At 45.4% G+C, this 18,981-nt stretch overlaps 1 protein-coding gene across 2 annotated transcripts in view; it reads right to left on the bottom strand.

The window, feature by feature from the left end:
* Positions 1–18,981, bottom strand: part of CRIM1 (cysteine rich transmembrane BMP regulator 1) — a 143,853-nt gene that overhangs the window by 22,994 nt on the left and 101,878 nt on the right. For both annotated transcript variants that reach the window (XM_081188065.1, XM_081188066.1), the window contains one exon: positions 6,139–6,267. In XM_081188065.1, the coding sequence (XP_081044191.1) occupies positions 6,139–6,267 (129 nt within the window). The remainder of the gene's footprint in view (positions 1–6,138; positions 6,268–18,981) is intronic.

Here is an 18,981-nt window from a genome sequence, read left to right as displayed (position 1 = left end):
TTACAAAGTTCTTCCTGATGTTTAGTCAGAATCTACTTTCTTGAAACTTGAAACCATTGGTTCAGGTCCCAGCCTCCAGAGGAGGAGAAAACAAGCTTGCTCCATCTTCCATGTGACAGCCCTTAAGATATCTGAAGATGGCTATCATATTTCCTCTCTGTCTCCTCTTTACAAGGAGTGTAATTCAATTGTGCCTCGCCGCATAAGGCTTGGTTTCCAGACACCTGATCACCCTGGGTGTCCTCTGCACATGTTCCAGCAACATTCTTACATTGTGGCACCCAGAACTGGACACAGGACTCCCGAAGTGGTCTGACCAAGGCAGAATACAGCAGTACAGTGGTGCCCCGCAAGACGAACGCCTCGCAAGACGGAAAACCCGCTAGACGAAAGGGTTTTCCGTTTTGGAGGCGCTTCGCAAAACGAATTTCCCTATGGGCTTGCTTCGCAAGACGAAAGCCCATAGGGAAATCTCCGGGACAGCGGGGAAGCGCAGCGCGTCTTCCCCACTGTCCTCGGACCTCCTCCGAAGCCTGGCGGGGGGGGGGTGGAGAGGTTTTTTAAAAACCCCGGGACAGCGGAGGACTTCTCCGCTGTCCGGGGCGATTTTAAAATGCTGGCGGGCGGCAGCGAAGGCTTCGCTGCTGCCTGCCAGCATTTTAAAATCGCCCCGCACAGCAGAGAAGTCCCCCACTGTCCCGAGGTTTTTTAAAATGCTGGAATCTTCCCCGCTGTCCCCGGACCTCTTTTGAAGCAAGGGGCGGCAACGCGGAGAAGCGATCTTCTCCCCTCCGCCCCTTGCTTCAAAAGAGGGGACAGAGGGGAAGGCGGGCGTCTTCCCCTTTCTCCCTGGACCCCTTTTGAAGCAAGGGGCGGCAACGCGGAGAAGCGATCTTCTCCCCTCCGCCCCTTGCTTCAAAAGAGGGGACAGAGGGGAAGGCGCGCGTCTTCCCCTCTGCCCCTCGGAGATTGCGGGGCAGGCAACGGGGAGAAGCAATCTTCTCCCCGCTGCCCCTTGCTTTAAAACAGGTCCGGGGACAGAGGGGAAGGCACGCGTCTTCCCCTTTCTCCCCGGACCCCTTTTGAAGCAAGGGGCGGCAACACGGAGAAGCGATCTTCTCCCCTCCGTCCCTTGCTTCAAAACAGGTCCGGGAACACCTCCCGCCGCCGCCCGGCTTCGGAAGGCTCCTCCGAAGCCGGGCGGCGGGGCAGGAACACCTTCTGAAGGCCGGCGGGGGGCAAAAGTCTTTGTTCCCCCCTGCCTGCCTTCCCAGGGGCTTTTACATCACCCCGGACAGCGGAGAAGTCCTCCGCTGTCCCGGGCGATTTTAAAATGCCACCCGCCAGCATTTTAAGATCGCCCCGGACAGCGGAGAAGTCCTCTGCTGTCCCGGGGTTTTTTAAAATGCTGGGGGTGGGAAGAAAAGCCCTTGTCCCCCCCCCAGCCTTCAGAAGAGGTCGGGGGACAGACTGTCCCCGGACCTGATCTGAAGGCGGTTTCCATAGGAACGCATTAATTGATTTTCAATGCATTCCTATGGGAAACCGTGCATCGCAAGACGAAAAACTCGCAAGACGAAGAGACTTGCGGAACGAATTAATTTCGTCTTGCGAGGCACCACTGTACTGTTACTTCCTTTGACTTGGACACAATCGTTATGTTGATGCAGCCTAGTACAAATTGTGTATAAAAATGTTGAACAATGGGCTCAGGACAGAACACTGTGGCACACTACTTGTCACTTTTTTACAGGGTGACAGGGAACCATTAGTAGTCTTTAGGTTTGGTCAGTCAACCAGCTACAAATCCACCTAACAGTTACCTCGCCCAGCCAACATTTTATCACCTTCTCCACAAGAATATCATGGGGAACTTTGTCAAAAGCCTTCCTGATATCAAGATACATTATGTCCACAGCATTCTCCTGATCCAACAAGCTTGTAACTATCAAAAAACCAAACCAAACCAAACCTGATGTGATTCATCTGGCATGACTTGTTTTCGAGAAACTCATGCTGGGGTAATCACAGCCTCCTTTTCTAAGTGCTCACAAATTGACTATTTAATTATCTGTTCTGGGACCTTTCCGCGTATCAATGTCAAGCTGATCGGTCAGTAGTTACCTGGGTCTTCTCCCCCGGTTTTTTGAAAATGGGGTCAACAATTGCAGGCCTCCAATCCACAGGGACCTCACCAGTTCTCCAACAATTCTCAATGATTATAGACAAAAGGTTCTGAGATTACATCCACAAGCTCCTTTTGAGTTTCCCTGGGTGCAGCTCACCAGGCCCTGGAGATCTGAATTCATTTAAAGCAGCTACGTGTTCCCTCATCACTCTCTTTTCCTATCTTGGTCTGCACCTCCTTCCTTGTATCATTTATTCTGTTATCACCAGGTGGGGCACTGTTTTCCTTTTGCATGACGACAGAGGCAAAGTAGGTGTTGAGCAGTTCCACCTTCTCTCTGTCACCCAATAGCACTTATCCATATTCTCCACACAGAGGACCTACCACTTGTTTGTTCTTCCTCTTGCTTTGAACATGTCCGAAGAAACAGTTTTTATTATTTTTAACCTCTCTTGTAAGTTGGCTACTTGTGCATACTCCTCCTTTGTGATTTCTCCTTTATTCCATTTCTTATATATGCCCTTCTTAACATCTCAGCTCATCCTTACAGCCACACTGGCTTCTTTAGGTGCCTCTCACCATTTTTTCTTGTTGGAATTGCCTGCATTTGTGCCTTCAATATTTCACCTTCAATGAGAAACTCCCATTGACCTTGAACTCTATTTTTCTTTGAGTATTTCTGACCATGGGATCTCACCCAGTAGCTTCTTAAGCTTTCTGAAATCAGCAGTCTTAAAGTCCAGAGTGCATGTCCAACTACATTCAGCTTTCCCTTGCCTCTATATAATGAAACCCAAGAGAACACGATCACTTCCTCCCAAGGTTCCCATGTACTTTCACTTCATCGATCAGTTCCTTCCTGTTGGTGAGGATCGTGTCCAAGAGAGATGACCCCCTTGTTACTTCTTCCACTTTCTGGGAAATGAAATTGTCAGCAAGGCAACTGAGAAATTTGTTGGGCTTTACATTCTTGGCAAAGTTTGCATTCCAACAGATATTGGGGTAATTGAAGTCTCCCATGATTCATATATCTCTCGTTTCTGAATGCTTGGTAATCTGCTCTATCAAGGCACACCCAAGTCTTCAGTCTGCTTTGGAGCTCTATAGCAGACGCCCCCATTAAGGTCACTATTGTTTCCCTCTCCTACAATTTTTACCCATAAACTCTCAATCTGTCTTCCATGTTCCAAGTCACAGATCTCTTCACAAGTGTACACATCCTTTACATATAGTGCTTCTCCTCACTTCCAGCAAGGGAACCAAATTGCACTTGCAGGAAGACAAACATGGCATAGGTGTTGCGGGTCACTGCAGCAGCTCCTTCATTGTCCATGTCTCTTGGGGCCCACCTGATGCATTAATTCCCATTTACTGGTGGCAGCAGGGACAACAAACCCTACTGAAACCAAAGGTATGGAGAAGTAGTGCTTCAGGGAACTCCACACTCAGGACTGATTTTTCATTTGGTGGAGGTAAAAATGCAGATCATGTTCAACTAGATCAACTCTATAATGTTAGAACTGACATACATCACAGTACATTTTGCTAACCATTATTAGTTGTTTAAAAGAATTGCATTATATGGCAGAAATGCTAATGAATATTTCCTCCTTGTATATATTTATTTCTAAAGGTTTTTTGAGAATCGCAGATTAAGTATTCAGCTACCATAAGCAAAGTGTAGTTCGAATAGCAACTTACCAAAGAAAAAATTGCTAGCCTGTGCTTTCTTGCCTTTTATTGTCACTGTTTTAAGTACAAATAAAACAAAACAAATTAAAGAGGTGGAGGAAACAACAGGACAACTAGTCATGGTGCCAGGCAAGTGGCCGAGAAGTAGAATTTCTGGGTCTGGGGGGCCCCAGAGAAGCAGGGATACTAAGGATGGGGAAAACAGGATTGCTCAAGAAGAAGAAAAGCTCCTTGATTTTTGGCAAACTCTTAAGAGCAGGAGTGGGTAGCATGCAGAGGTCACACTGAACCCACTGTGGGTTCCAATCTGTCCCATGAGGCCATTCCCCTCATTCATCAGCTGATTGGCAGTGGGACTGAACAGCCTTTACCAAAGGTGTCATGGGCTTTGAAGACACTCGAACTCAGGACGCAAGGGAGAAATGTGCTAAGAGGAAGGCACACTTGGCAACTCTACACCGTGATCGACTCCTGCCCGGAAACCAATGTCCCCACTGTAGAAGGACATGTGGATCCAGAATTGGCCTCCACAGTCATTTACGGACGCATTGTTAAAACCGTGTTTATGGAAGACAATCTTACTTGGCTACGAGTGATCGCCAAAGAAGAAAAAGAAGAAGAAGAAGAAGAAGAAGAAGAAGAAGAAGAAGAAGAAGAAGAAGGCGGCGGCAGTGGGAGCATGCCCTGCTCCAGAAGTTGCAAGCAGTTTCCCTTCTGTAAACAACCCTGTGCTGCTCTTTGAACCGCTGGTGCTTAAAACTTTTAAACCTCTGGAAGTTTAAACAACAGTGCAGGACTATTTAAAACCTCTTTCACAAACTTCCCTACATTCCTCTTCAAAACTCTAAAAACTAGCTGGTTTTCTGAAATTCAAAGAGTAGCACAGGACTGTTTGAACACTGCCCAGCTGCGCATTACATTCAGAACACTCAGGGCTTTAAAGTGCAGCATCTCCTGATGTCATAGGGACATCTGTGAAATTGGATATGGATAAGGATCTAGTCCACCAGTGAGAAATGGTGCACCATCCCCTGGACTGACCAGACAGAAGAGAAGGGCAATCGAAAAGAACAGCAAATTGCATTCTCTGTAGTCTGAAGCCTCTAAATGACAGTTTGTCAAAAGCACTGTCAGGGTTGGAAAGAAGGAAAATGCAGGACTAAACTCCTAAGTGCAATTATATTTAAACTTGTCTATAATTATAGCTATAGATCTATGTTTTTAGCTTTTGTTTATTTCAATCTGCGTAAGTGCTATCACAAATCATTGATCATTCTTAACCCCTTAAAAATGCACTGCTGATAAAGTTACAGCTTATGGCTAATACAATCATTGTTGTACTTCCTTCAAAATCCTCTTAAAACTGACCTCTTCCATGAAGTCTTTGCCACATCCCCTTAGTTCCCATGATGCACTAGAACTCAACGTTAAGCTTTCTTTAAATATGTCCAACTAAAACAACCACGTAATGCTTCCCTGTTAACCACTCCCCTCAGTTCTCTTTATTAGGACTTGACCCCAAACATCAAATTTGCAATCCCACCAATAAACACTCCTTAGAGCATGTCTGAAATCCAGCATTGTGTGAGTTGACTTCTGCTTGTGTATGGAGACCACTGGGTGTCAGTTTGTGGCTTCACACATTCAGGTCTAAGGTGGAATTTATCTTCCCTCATCCCAAGACCATCTCAGAAGAAAGCCTGGTTGAGGGGAGTTAATCAAGAGTCTAGTAAACCCAGACATTCATGAGGGACAGGGCTATCAATGGCTGTTCTGCCTCCATGGCTGGAGGGAATATCCTTCTGAATACCAGTTGCTGGAAATTGCAATGGGGAGAGTGCTGTTGACTCCCTTAGGATGAACAGGTAGCTAGCTATATGTAATGTGTGAATAGCGCTCTCTCCCCACTCCCCATTTTCATGGGCACAGAAATGCTAACTGAACTGTTTTACATCAGTAAATCAGGATCACAAACACCTTTTAAAAATGGTGGATGACCATTCAAATGCTCCCAAACTCCCAAACTCCCATACTGACCTTTATCTGCAGGGTCCAAAAATATGACTGACAAAATTAATATCAAATATATATATATATCTGGAAATTTATTTCTGTTGCATAGATTTTTCAAAAGGGTATTCTCCCACCATAAGTTTATTTATTTATATATATTTTTGGAAAAGAGAACATGGTATATTGTGCATGAGATAGTACTGAAGACGGAAAAAAGAATGCAAAGTTGCTAAGAATGTTTTGAAAATGATTTTGGTCAATGTAGGCTCTTTAGAATCACAATTCAGCATCAACTGTATACTTACTAGTTTTGCACTGGCAGATGCGACAACCATTTTGGTCTACTCTGAAGTCATAAATACAATCCATCTCAGTTAATGTGCAATTCACCAGAGGATAACACGTGGGTGGACCTATTGTGATATATGTTGGCTCTAATGGAAAGAAAGGAATAATTTATTTTAAAATATGCACATGCTAAGATCTAAGAGTCATTAATGGAAATGCTTATTCAAATGAGTTAAAATTTGGACATTGTCGGCTCTAGCCAGCTAGAAAAACTTGACTACGTTTGTAGCAGAACAGCATTTAATTGCTCAGATCCCATTAGCTATCTGCTTTGAAATCTGAAACTGAGATTTCTTACACTCCCCCAGTTCCTGCCCCTAACAGGATCTGACTTTATCTTTGCCATAATTTTGCTCAAGGTGCTAACTGTTGCTTTGTGCAACACACTTGGTATGGCTAGGGACTAAAACCATTGTCTGCAGTGGAGAGCCTACCATATTTGTTCAGTGACTCGTAGTTTCAGCCTGCAACGAAACATATCCCAAAGCTAAGACCAGTCTCACCAGAATCCATCTTTCAGTAAACTTAAACAAAATAATTAATTTCACATATTATGCAAATGAGCTTGTGGCAATCATAGCCTGCGCAACTCCTTTAAAAGATTAACTGGAACTTAATGTGTTGGATCCAATGTTTACTTAAAGCATACAAAGATAAAACTCAACATCCATAAATTTGAACCACATGCCTGTATCTCAACTTTCTGTGGCTTGTTAATTACATTGAAGAGTATGCACACTAGACAGTACATACACAAGTGTTATATTCATAGATGTATGTATGGTGTGTTAAGCTTGCCTAGTAGGCAAGGAAATGCAGTCTTGTTTCGCCACCACAAATACTCTACACATACAGAAGTTCATTGGAACCAGACCATTATTCTTAATTTCAAATCAGTTTTCTAGTTCATATGATAAATTTCCAGACCATCAGACACAGAAATGTACATATTTTATATTGCATAGTATTCGCAAGATATTTTAGTGGCCATTTCTCACTATTTTTGTGAATACATAAAATACACCATGTGAACACACAATAACAGATATGCTTTGTCAAGTTTGAAAGACTTATGTATACACATTTCACCATGTTCTTTAAAACGCACATGACTGAGGTCTCAAACTGGCCTTTTGTTAACACCATTAAATTCATACATTCTATGTGCATAATTTCCTATGAATGCAATGAAAATAATGCTGCCAAGGATTTGTCAGTAATAAGAAAACAGATGATTTTTGAGAGAAATTCAGAACGCCTTACATATTTGTCAGGGAACTGCCATCAGCTCAGAGGCGAGAGGTGGAAGGGCAGTTGGGTTACAGGGAGCCTCCAAAGATCGTGAGAAGCAGCACTTCCTCTGCGGAGGAGGGAAGCCACACTTCCAGTGGGGAAGGGATGCAGGGCTCGGAGGATGCAAGGGAGAGCCACAGCACCGAGCATGAACAAAGCGGGAGGGGAGGCAGGTCTCCCTTTGCCCACGCATCCTCCCTGTGCAGTCGGTTTACGGCAGAGAGGGGAGGCATAGGATGGGGGTCAAGAGACTACTCTGCTGGGGAAAGTTTAAGGACCGCCCACTCCCAGATTCTGCTAGCGACTGAGAAGACATGGAAAAGAGTCGATCTGCATTGTGAACGTTTTGGACAGATAATAAAGCCTTGAAAAGACCAACAGGGAGTCTTGCCTGTTTGCTCTCGAGCAACCACGCCAGCACTCATAACAATATTTAAAGAACAAAACAAAAATATAAGCTATTGGTATTTGGAATCCTCTGATTCTGCAAGGACCAATGCCAGTGCCAAAACAGATTCGGTTCATTGAACTGATAAATGCTGCAAACAATTTAGATGAGCTTGAGAATTCTATTAGATCTACCACAGAGGCATAACAAAGTGAAGCCAGCAAAGGCAGTTATTAGTGAAACCATTATCACTCAGAAAGGCTTTCATGTTTTGCTGTGCACTGTGCAATTATTGTAAAAGAAAACCACTGAAATGGTGCAAATATCTTATTTCTAATGTCATAGTAGTCTCAATAGATTTTAAATGTGTTTGAAATTTCATTTTGTTAGGCACAACGTAAGTAGACTGACTCCACAAAGAAAATGTATAGTCCAGACAGCCATGATCAAGTGTGCTAAATCATTATTTTGTATTTGTGATATCAGATATAATGTTAAGCTGAGAAGAGCTAACATTTTTAAAACCTTAATTTATGTAAACAAATTATTGCAAAATTGGATTATAAATACATGTTCAATAAAGCTAGATGCTAGCAAAACAGCTCCCTGTACATCTGAATGTTTTGAAACTTGAGGTAGGGGGAAAAAAATCAAATTGTTAACAGGGCCTGGGGGGGGGGTCAATGCGCTTTTTATCTAGAAGGTGCTATGCCACATGTCCAATATGTGCGTCTCAGTGAAAAATCACTATGTTTTGTGAGGGTTTGATTAGCTGCTTGTGCGTGAAAACGTGCTCCCTCAGAGTTTGTGCGCCCCCACAAACCTCCGTGTGTGACGGAGCTCCTCAGACATGTCTGCTCTAGTCACTAGTAGAGTCCGACAGTGGCTGTCTGCGGAAGCGTTTCCAACAAAGAAGTTCCTTAACGGAAACGCGTCTCCTGGACTCACGGCGTGACAGTTTCCTGCGAGGTATGGGTCTCCCTATGGGAGACTCCGATACCTCCCCACTGTTTTCGCTGGAAGCCTCCCTGAGCCCTCCCTCCTGCTCGCATTCCCTCAGAGACCCACTCCTCCCCCTGCTGGTCCCTGCTTCAGCAGTTGAGTCTCTTTCATCCTGCCTGAGTCCCTCCACCACCTGATGCTCTGATGGCAGTTCCCTGACATCCACCTCCCCTCCAGGGCCCCCCTCACCCCCTCCCAATTCCTCCCCCCTGGGAGGTGAAGGGCTAAAACCCCGAAACGAATCTTCCTCATCTTCTGACGTCTCGAACAATTCTCTCCATCGATCGTCGTCCTGGCCAGCTGAATCCTCCTCCTCTTCAGAATCTGGGAACCCCTCCAACTCCTCTTCCTCGTCGGTGGTGGCAAAGTATTCCCTTCGGAACCTCGCTACAGGCTGAGGTTTACGTGGGAACCTCTGATGAAAAGTCTCTATTAAAACCTCGTCATTGACATCTTCTGCCCTAACCCAGGTGTTTTCCGACTCCGGTTCCCCTTCCCACATTACCAAATACTCTACTTGATCTCCCTTCCACCTGGAATCGAGGATCTCCGCTACATGGTAGCTGTGTTCCTTCTCCTCCATTGCTGGTCCCCTAGTGACCCTCCCCTCACTGTCTCCTCTATACGGTGACAGCAACGACCTGTGAAAAACTGGGTGCAGCTTCATGTGGTTCGGTAACCGGAGCCTGAAAGCCACTGGATTGACCTGCTGTATGACTTCAAACGGACCCAGCCTTTTGGGTCTTAATTTCTTACAACCTCCTTTGAATGGCAACCCTTGGGTTGACAGCCACACCTGGTCCCCCACCCTGATGCTTTCACCTTCCCTTCTGTTTTTGTCTGCTTGCCTCTTATATTCCTCCTTAGCCCTGTTTAAGTTGAGTTGGAGCTGGCGATGGATTGCTTCCATTTCTTCCACGAACTGTTCTGCAGCTGGAACGCTCCAGTTCTCCCCCTCCCCCCCTGGGAAGGCTCTGGGATGGCACCCGTGATTAGCCAAAAAGGGGCTCATCCCCGTGGACACGTTCTCTGCATTGTTGTAGGCAAATTCTGCCAACGCCAGCTTCTCCACCCAATCATTCTCTCTGTCATTAACATAACACCTCAAATATTGTTGGAGAACCCCATTTGCTCTTTCCGCCTGCCCGTTGGTTTCAGGATGACGGGCCGTCGAGAAATTAACCTCTACATGCAGTAAGCTCATGAGCTTCCTCCAGAACCTGGAAGTAAATTGTTTCCCTCGGTCTGAAACCACCCTCAAGGGGGCGCCATGCAACCTAAACACATTCTCTACAAACAATTTGGCGGTTTCTTCTGCTGTAACCGCATGTGAGCAGGCTATGAAGTGGGCCATTTTAGTTAACAGGTCTACTACAACCATGATGGCTGTTTTCCCTCTAGACCTTGGCAGATCAGTCATGAAATCTATTGCCACTGCTTCCCACGGTCTCTCAGGTGTGGGCAGTGGTTCTAATAAACCAGCCGGCGCCTGCCTCTCCCCCTTGGCTCTTTGGCATTGTTCACACCCTCTCACATACTCCCGCACATCTTCCCTGACCTTGGGCCACCAAAATTCCCTGGTAACCAGCCACATGGTTTTGTGTTGCCCAAAGTGCCCTGCTGTGGGGCTATCGTGCAGCTGCTTGAGTACTTTCTCCCTCAATTCCCCTTCAGGTATATATAACGCTCCCTTATAATACAATGCCCCATTTCTCTCCTCAAAACCACCGGGTTTGTCTTCCTCCCCTCTGAGATCCCTGAGTTTCCCCTGGGCGTATGCATCCTGCACCGTACCCTCTACCAATTCCCTTTGCCCCACCAAAGTCGCCCCACACACCCAGCGGTCCTCTGGAATGATATGGGTTTCTTCGGGTGCTCCCTCCCCCTCCAAATATTCAGGCTTGCGTGAGAGAGCGTCCGCCCTAACATTCTCTGGGCCTGGCACATAACAAATCTCAAAGTTAAATTTGGAGAACTCTTGGGCCCATCTCAACTGCCTTTGGTTGAGCACTCGCGCCGTTCTCCAGTACTCTAGATTTTTATGGTCCGTGCACACTTGCACTTTATGTTGTGCACCAACTAGCAGATGCCTCCATCTCCGGAACGCCTCATGAATAGCAAGCAGTTCTCGGTCGTACACCGTGTAGTTCCTCTCGGATTTGTTCAGCTTCCGCGAGAAGAAGGCACACGGACGCCACTCCGACTCCTCCTTCCCCGGCTGCAGAAGAAGCACCGCCCCTATGGCTCTGTCAGATGCGTCTGTTTCAACCCTTAGCTTCTTTCGTAAATCCACATGCAGAAGTTGTTCTTCAGAGGCGAAGGCCCTTTTCAGTTCCTCAAACGCTCGCCCCGCCTCCGCCGTCCATACAAACTTCTTCTTACTGCTGAGACAGTCAGTGATGGGCGCCGTCAGATGGGCGAAGTTGCGGATGAACTTACGATAAAAGTTTCCAAACCCTAGGAACCTCTGCACATCCTTCTTGGTTTTGGGTGTTTTCCATTCCAGCACTGCCTGTACCTTGCCGGGATCCATGGCCAATCCCTTGTCTGACAGGCGGTACCCCAGGAATTCCACCTCCTTGGTATGGAACCGACACTTCTCCAGTTTGACCCACAGCCTGTTGGCTTGCAGTCTGCTCAACACTTCTCTGACGTCTCTCACATGTTGCTCCTCATTCTCAGAATACACCAACACATCATCTAGAAAGGCAACGCAATTCTTGTAGAGCAAAGGGCCCAGCACGTGGTTCATAAAAGATTGAAAACACGCGGAGCCTGCTTGTAATCCAAATGGCATAACGAGGTATTCAAACGCCCCCAAAGGGGTAAACATGGTGGTTTTCCATTCATCCCCTTTCCTTATGCGTATCAGGTTGTACGCCCCCCTTAGATCCAGCTTTGTGAAAATCTTTCCCTTCCTCACCATGGTCAAAATATCATCAATTCTGGGCATAGGGAACGCCACCGGTTCAGTCACTGCATTCAGCCGCCAAAAATCACATACAAGTCTCGGCTTGTCCACATTTTTTTTGTCCACAAAGAACACTGGGCTCCCCCCTGCTGCTTTGGACTCTCTGATGAAGCCTCTCTTCAGGTTCTTGTCAATGAACCCTCGCAACTCCTGCATTTCCCTGTCTGACATGGCATACAACTTGCCCACGGGAAGCTGTGCTCCAGGGAGTAAATTGATCTGACAATCAAAGGGTCTATGAGGTGGTAGTTGGTCAGCTTCCTTCTCGCTGAACACGTCGCTGAGATCTGCATACTGTGGTGGTACCTTCACCTTTCCCATTACTTCAGTCCCTGCTAGGGTGGCTTGGGCCCCTACTGAACCCTTCTCCCCTTTGCAGTGTTCTAGGCAATGTGCTGAACCAAAGGACACCACTCTTTGATGCCAGCCAACCAGCGGATCATGTAGAGCTAGCCAGCTCATTCCCAAAATAATGGGAGCGCCTCCCAGGGTGGCCACATTAAACGCTATCAGTTCTGTGTGCCTTGCCACCCTCATTATCATTGGGACAGTCTGCAAGCGGACTCCTCCTCCCAACAACTCCCTGCCATCAATCGTGGTCACCTGCAGGGGGTTGCTTAAAGGGATGGTCTGTATCTGGTGTTCAGCAACAAACTCCTTGCTCATAAAATTGCAGGAGCTGCCTGAGTCCAATAGCGCCTTTATTTTTAGGGGGTGCCCATTCTGCAGCTCTAGCGACACTTCAATCACTAGAGCAGGTCGAGGAGCTTCTGGCACGGGCACTTTCACTGCTCTTTGGCCTGGCTGCAGTGCCCCAATTGTGGCAACCAGGCGTTGGCTTTTACCTGCTCCGCTCCCCCTTCTTCTCCCCCCTCAACAGCTCCCACCATCCCTTGCCATTCCTTCCTCTGGGGGCAGACTCTGGCAAAGTGGCCTGGCTGTTGGCAGAGATAGCATTTCCGGGGGCCCTTTCCCTCCTTCTTAGCTCCCTCGGTGGTTTTTGAAAATGCGCGCGCGCGCGCTGTTCCGATTTCCATCGGCTCTGCCGGCGGGAAAGCTGGCTCAGGAATGTCTGGAATGCGGAACTCCTTCCAACGTTCCCCTCTCCCTTCCCGCCTCTCCAAAGCTCTTGCCTCCTGCCGCGCTCCTATGGTCAGCGCAGATTTGGTCAGCTGATCCATAGACTCCGCCCTGGGGCTCCGTGCCAGCTCGTCTTTCACCCCCGAAGAAAGACCTTCTTCAAATAGCATTTGAACGGGTGCCGCCGATAAATCCCAACTCAGTCTGTGAATCAGCATGGTAAACTCAGTCCAATATTCACGGACAGATCGACTCCCCTGCTTACAAGCCATTAGCTGTCTGCGCACCACCCCTTCCTCAATATCGCTGGAAAACATGATATCCATTGCACGAAAGAACTTCATTGTGTCCTTTAGTATGTCATTGTGCGTTGCCATTAGGGGTCGCACCCAGTCTCTAGCCCCTTTCTCAAGATGCCCAATTACAAAAGCAACTCGCGATTCCTCATCAGGGAACTCATCGAACTGCACATTAAGGGCATATTGCATCTCTGTCCTAAAAGCATGGTAGTCCTTGGGGTCCCCCCCAAATTTCTGCACCAATCCTGGTACCTTTCTGGGGAATTGAGTGGCTCTCCCCTTCTTGTCTGCATCCTGAGCCCTTCTCTCCTCCAGCCTCGCCGTCTGCAGGGCCAGTTGAACCTCCAACGCTCGGTATCTATCTTCCAAGCTTGGACCAGCTCCAGCCCCTGCTCCTCCGGTTCCGGTTGGTTCGCTCATGATGCCTTCTCTTGCACAGGCAGCGTACAAAGACTGTCGGACTGCTGTCAGGGTTTGATTAGCTGCTTGTGCGTGAAAACGTGCTCCCTCAGAGTTTGTGCGCCCCCACAAACCTCCGTGTGTGACGGAGCTCCTCAGACATGTCTGCTCTAGTCACTAGTAGAGTCCGACAGTGGCTGTCTGCGGAAGCGTTTCCAACAAAGAAGTTCCTTAACGGAAACGCGTCTCCTGGACTCACGGCGTGACAGTTTCCTGCGAGGTATGGGTCTCCCTATGGGAGACTCCGATACCTCCCCACTGTTTTCGCTGGAAGCCTCCCTGAGCCCTCCCTCCTGCTCGCATTCCCTCAGAGACCCACTCCTCCCCCTGCTGGTCCCTGCTTCAGCAGTTGAGTCTCTTTCATCCTGCCTGAGTCCCTCCACCACCTGATGCTCTGATGGCAGTTCCCTGACATGTTTGATAAGGAAATCCTTCAGAAAACTTGACGAACAATCCTACCAGAATATGCATAGTTTAGTATTTACCTAAGACAAAGGTTTTATTATTCATAAAATTATTCATGTCATGCAGCTAGAGAATGGATATTCTTTCCCATAAGGATATAAGAAGAGCCTGCTGGATCCTAACACTAGAATTCATGAACATAAGATGGAACGGAATGTTGGACAATTAAGGGCAGATACAAAAATATACTTCTTCATGCAGCACATAGTTAAACTATGGAACTCACTCCCACAGGAGCTAGTGATAACCACCAACATGGATGGCTTGAAAAGAGAATTAAACAAATTCATGGCAGATAAAGCTATAAATGACTACTAGTCATGATGGCTATGCTGCACCCAAAGGAGTGTTCTTGTGGGTTTCCCACAATGAGAACAGGATGCATCCACTGGCCTGACCCAACAGGCTCTTATTATGCCCTTGTGTTAAAAGCCTATTGAAATTTTAACACGGTGTTCAGGAAATATTGAAATGTTTATTTCAGTTTTTGTTGGATGCTGAGAAGAGATCTGGAAATAAATTTTAAATATTTTATTTATACATTTACATTGCTGTGCTGTTATTCTCAATTACTTCTTTCAACCCTTGAAAACTACAATTGTTTATGTTTTGCATATTCCTGAAGGATAGCTGTTTTATCTTGAATAATGTGTTAGAACTTCTGTAATGCCTGGCAGAAACAACTGCTGGTAGTTATTCATATGTGGGTTGTTGTTTTTTTATAGGTTCAGCTACTCCCATACAGATTCCAATTCTATACATCTCAATATTTCTCTCAGAACAAGCTTATCAACAACTAACTTTTCCTATCCACAAAGGTAAACCCCAAGATAGATTAATTTTATATGGATGCCTGAGTTTCAATAAGCTGCAAAAGAGGACAAAAGAAATAATTTCAGACCCCTCCCTCCCCCTCAAAAAATGCAGTTACAAAAAAAGGAGGGGGAAATCAGCTCTTTTCACTTCACTGAACAAGACTCAACAAATAAAGCTAGTTCAGCTACTGCCAGGCTTCTAGCTATTTGAATAGACAAACAGTTAAGCTTGAAAAAGCACACATGGTCATGTGACCTAGGTTAGCCTTTCATTGCTGCCCTTGACAAACTGCAGAAGAAAGACTGAGTGCACAGATGACGAGACAATGGATGGGAAAATAACATTCCGTCTCTGTATATTTTAGATGTGACTCTAAACTGTAGAAAGATTTTTTTTAAAAGGGATGGAAATGGTAAAGAAGGCTGCTGTTAATATTACTGATTACAATTATATTTAAAGATAAATGTAATTGCATCAGACAGCCATTAATTCATAGGAATTTCTGTGGAATAACACTGTGGTATTTAACAAACTATATACACCAGCATTCAGAAAGTCTATCGAGAAAATAACATTGACAGACTAAAGTTTAATGCTGAACTAGCTAAATAATGTTGACAGGTTTACTTGTCATAATAAACACCCAATGTGATGCCATTTTAACAAGTGAATCCACCAACCCAGCTGCATATATGTCTGTAACCACTGGGCAATTTTATTTTTTAGTTCATGAAGAATTAAAAGAATGCTCAATGTAAAGTTTTAGCTCTATTTTCAGTGTTTCCCTGGTATAACTGTCTACTGTAAACAGTTTGTCTACAGATCACCAAATTCATGATGTCATTATAGCTGAAATTGTGCAAGGTCTCCAAATAGTTACAAAATATTTGGTAACGACAATATGACATGCTACATTATTATTATTGCCTGCGAAGTCTAGGTTTCACATTACTGTATTGCAATCTCTTGGTCAGAAGATGTGGAACCCTGCCCTTAAAAACCAACTCAATCCTCTTACGTTGTGATCACAAAATCGCAGAGAACACAGGAGGCTTTTCTCCGCTGGTCCTACAAGAACTACACTAGTGACCTGGCAACTTTATTTGTAGGTCCCCGTGTGTACTAAGTACTTACAGAAAAAATGAAGGCAGCAGTAGAAAGAGCCTTATTGAAGGATAAGTCAGTTACTGAGGTGTCATGAGTGGGAGAAGAGTTGGGACAGCTAAGTACCAGAAAATACTCAACTTCTCTTTAAATGCCTCCTGTATTCAGATTCTTTAGATCATGAAACACAATGCAAATAGATGTTTTCATTTTCTTTATGAACATGAGCTGTATTACCTACAACTACTAAATAATTTCTCTGCTGAGTACTTTCCATTTATGAGTCATCTCCTTTCAAGTTTAGAAGAAAGTGTTTAAAAGTTTCAAAATGCAAGGTGCATATTAGAATTACCTCAAATAATTTGTCCACATCATCTAGATCATGTTGCGTCACAGTGAGAGAGACAGCATTAAGAAGGTGGCACCTCTAATTAGTGGCTTTTCAAAAACTTCTACTCTCCTTACCAGAGACTTTAGTTAAAACAATCTAATAATTCAATATACTCTGTCTTCTATAATAAGGACTGCTTGGTTAATTAATTTTTACCTGCCTACATTGCCCAGTGATTGCTTGGGCACTGAGGATCAATAAGGTTTTGGTAGTCTATAAAAATTTTGGAATTGCTAAATGATTGGCATATATGCTTTGCATTATAAAACATTCATGAATATCCAAAAGAATTCAGATTTGGCAATGAATTGTAAAAATAAAAAAACCAAAACATGCAGGAAAAGATTTAGCAGACAATACAGCGGTACCTCTAGTTATGAACTTAATTCATTCCAGAGGTCCGTTCTTAACCTGAACCTGTTCTTAACTAGAGGCGTGCTTTTGCTAATGGGGCCTCTTGCTGCCACCAGCACACAATTTCCATTCTCATCCTGGAGCAAAGTTCTCAAATTGAGGTAACTCTTCATGGTTAGCGGAGTTTGTAACCTGAAGCGTTTGTAACTTGAGCCGTTTGTAACTTGAGGTACCACTGTACTTAGGTGAACAATTTCTAAGATCTACTCATGCTGTCTGCCAAAAGATAGGAAGGGTAGAACAGCCACCCCATTCCAGAGCATGATAGTCCATCAACATAAACCAAAAATCTTTTAAGTGTTATGGTCCTCAAAGGAGCTGGACTTACTTTGGACCCCTTGTGTTAAATTCATATGACAGAGCAGGCAATAGAAAGTTAGTTAGATTTCTTGGATCTTAACTCCCACACACAGTGTTCTGCTCATAGAATGGAGCTTCCTTACATCTTCCTTCCTAGCTCAATTCCTTTCCCCCACTGCCCCTGAACAACCCCTGGAAGCTTGGGGAGCCTTCAGAACAACAAGGGTGTGATTCAGGGAGGAGATAGGAAATAAGCAAAAGTTTGGAGCCTTCCTTATATGCATGTGGAAGTTTCTCTCCTCTTATGCCGGGCATCTTTCTATCTGAGCCACAGAGGCAAATGATTCATTAAAATGCCTATATTATAGTTTATTAAAATGTTATAAAGATATGCTCAAGTGCACAAAAGTGTGCAGCTGCAAGGTTAACTGATTAATCAAACATAACAGTCTGTTTTGCCCCTGACAAACCTGTTCCTTAATTAACTTTTTAAACTTCCATGTTCTTTGTGGAACATTGTCTGTCTTCCAAAAAAAGTTAAATGCTGCCTCCTGAGCTGCATAATATGCGTTGACTTAAGCTTCCTGGAAAAACATTCATATCATTCCAAGGGTGACTAAATGTTTTCCATCCTCATAGCTAGCATTCCAGACAGCTTTTCTTTTCCCCGAGTTCATTACATGAAAAATACCAGTTCCAAGTTCAGTGCTAGAGAATTTCCTTCCTGGTGCCCAAATTCCTAATGCAGAAACAACAAAGTGGTTTTAAGGCTGCATTGCTTGGTTTGGTCCTTTAATTAAAACTTTACAGAAGAAATAAAAGCAAAGAATTCACAAAGGAGGTGATATTCTACAGCAACAATAGAGGCAAAGGAAGAAGCATGAAAACTCTCCCAACAGAGCAGACATGAGTATGGACAAGCCTGGAACCGAGTTGCATTCATTTCTCTTTTCTCTTTTTTCAACATACCTCCACCTTCTCAGCTTTTTATATGAAGGGCAACACAGATTCACCAACTTCACAAGATGCATATCAGTTCAGGAATATTTTCCCAAAACAATGTCTAAACCACGGGACTCCCACGGCTATGTATGGTTCAAGCATTGTGTGTCCTTTTTCAGAAAAAGGTCACAAGACTGATCATTGGAAAGATCATGGAAAACTGCCACAAGTGAGAGTGCTCTTCACCATGGAATTCAGGTTCCAAAATTAATTAATTAATTACACCTGAGGTATCTAGCCAAAGGCCTGGCTCTCTGTGAAATCAATGTCACCATGGGCATCAAAAAAGGAAAGTCAATCAGGAGTGTGGCTTGTTGCTAACCTATCACAAATTTGGCCTCTTAGAATTTTGAACAGCTGCAGAGCTAGTGCTCTGAAAGTACCGTATTTTTCGCCCTATAAGACGCACTTTTTCCCCTCCAAAAATGAAGGGGAAATGTGGGTGCGTCTTATGGGGCGAATGCAGGCTTTCGCTGAAGCCTGGAGAGCGAGAGCGGTAGGTGCGCACCGACCCCTCTCGCTCTCCAGGCTTCGCGGACCTCTCCTCAAGCAGCGGGAACGTTCCCACTGCTTGGGGAGAGTTGCCGGCATCCCGAAGCCTGCAAGCGCTGATCCCAGCACGTGCAGGCTTCGCGGATCTCTCCCCAAGCAGCGGGAACGTTCCCACTGCTTGGGGAGAGTTGCAGGCATCCCGAAGCCTGCAAGCGCTGATCCCAGCACGTGCAGGCTTCGCGGATCTCTCCCCAAGCAGCGGGAACGTTCCCGCTGCTCGGGGAGAGTTGCCGGCATCCCGAAGCCTGCAAGCGCTGATCCCAG

Source organism: Podarcis bocagei (genome assembly GCF_964188305.1).
Source record: "Podarcis bocagei genome assembly, chromosome: 3".
In the NCBI taxonomy this organism is placed as follows: Eukaryota; Metazoa; Chordata; class Lepidosauria; order Squamata; family Lacertidae; genus Podarcis; species Podarcis bocagei.
Note: the sequence above shows the minus strand (reverse complement) of the source record. Positions and strands in the feature narration are given on the sequence as shown.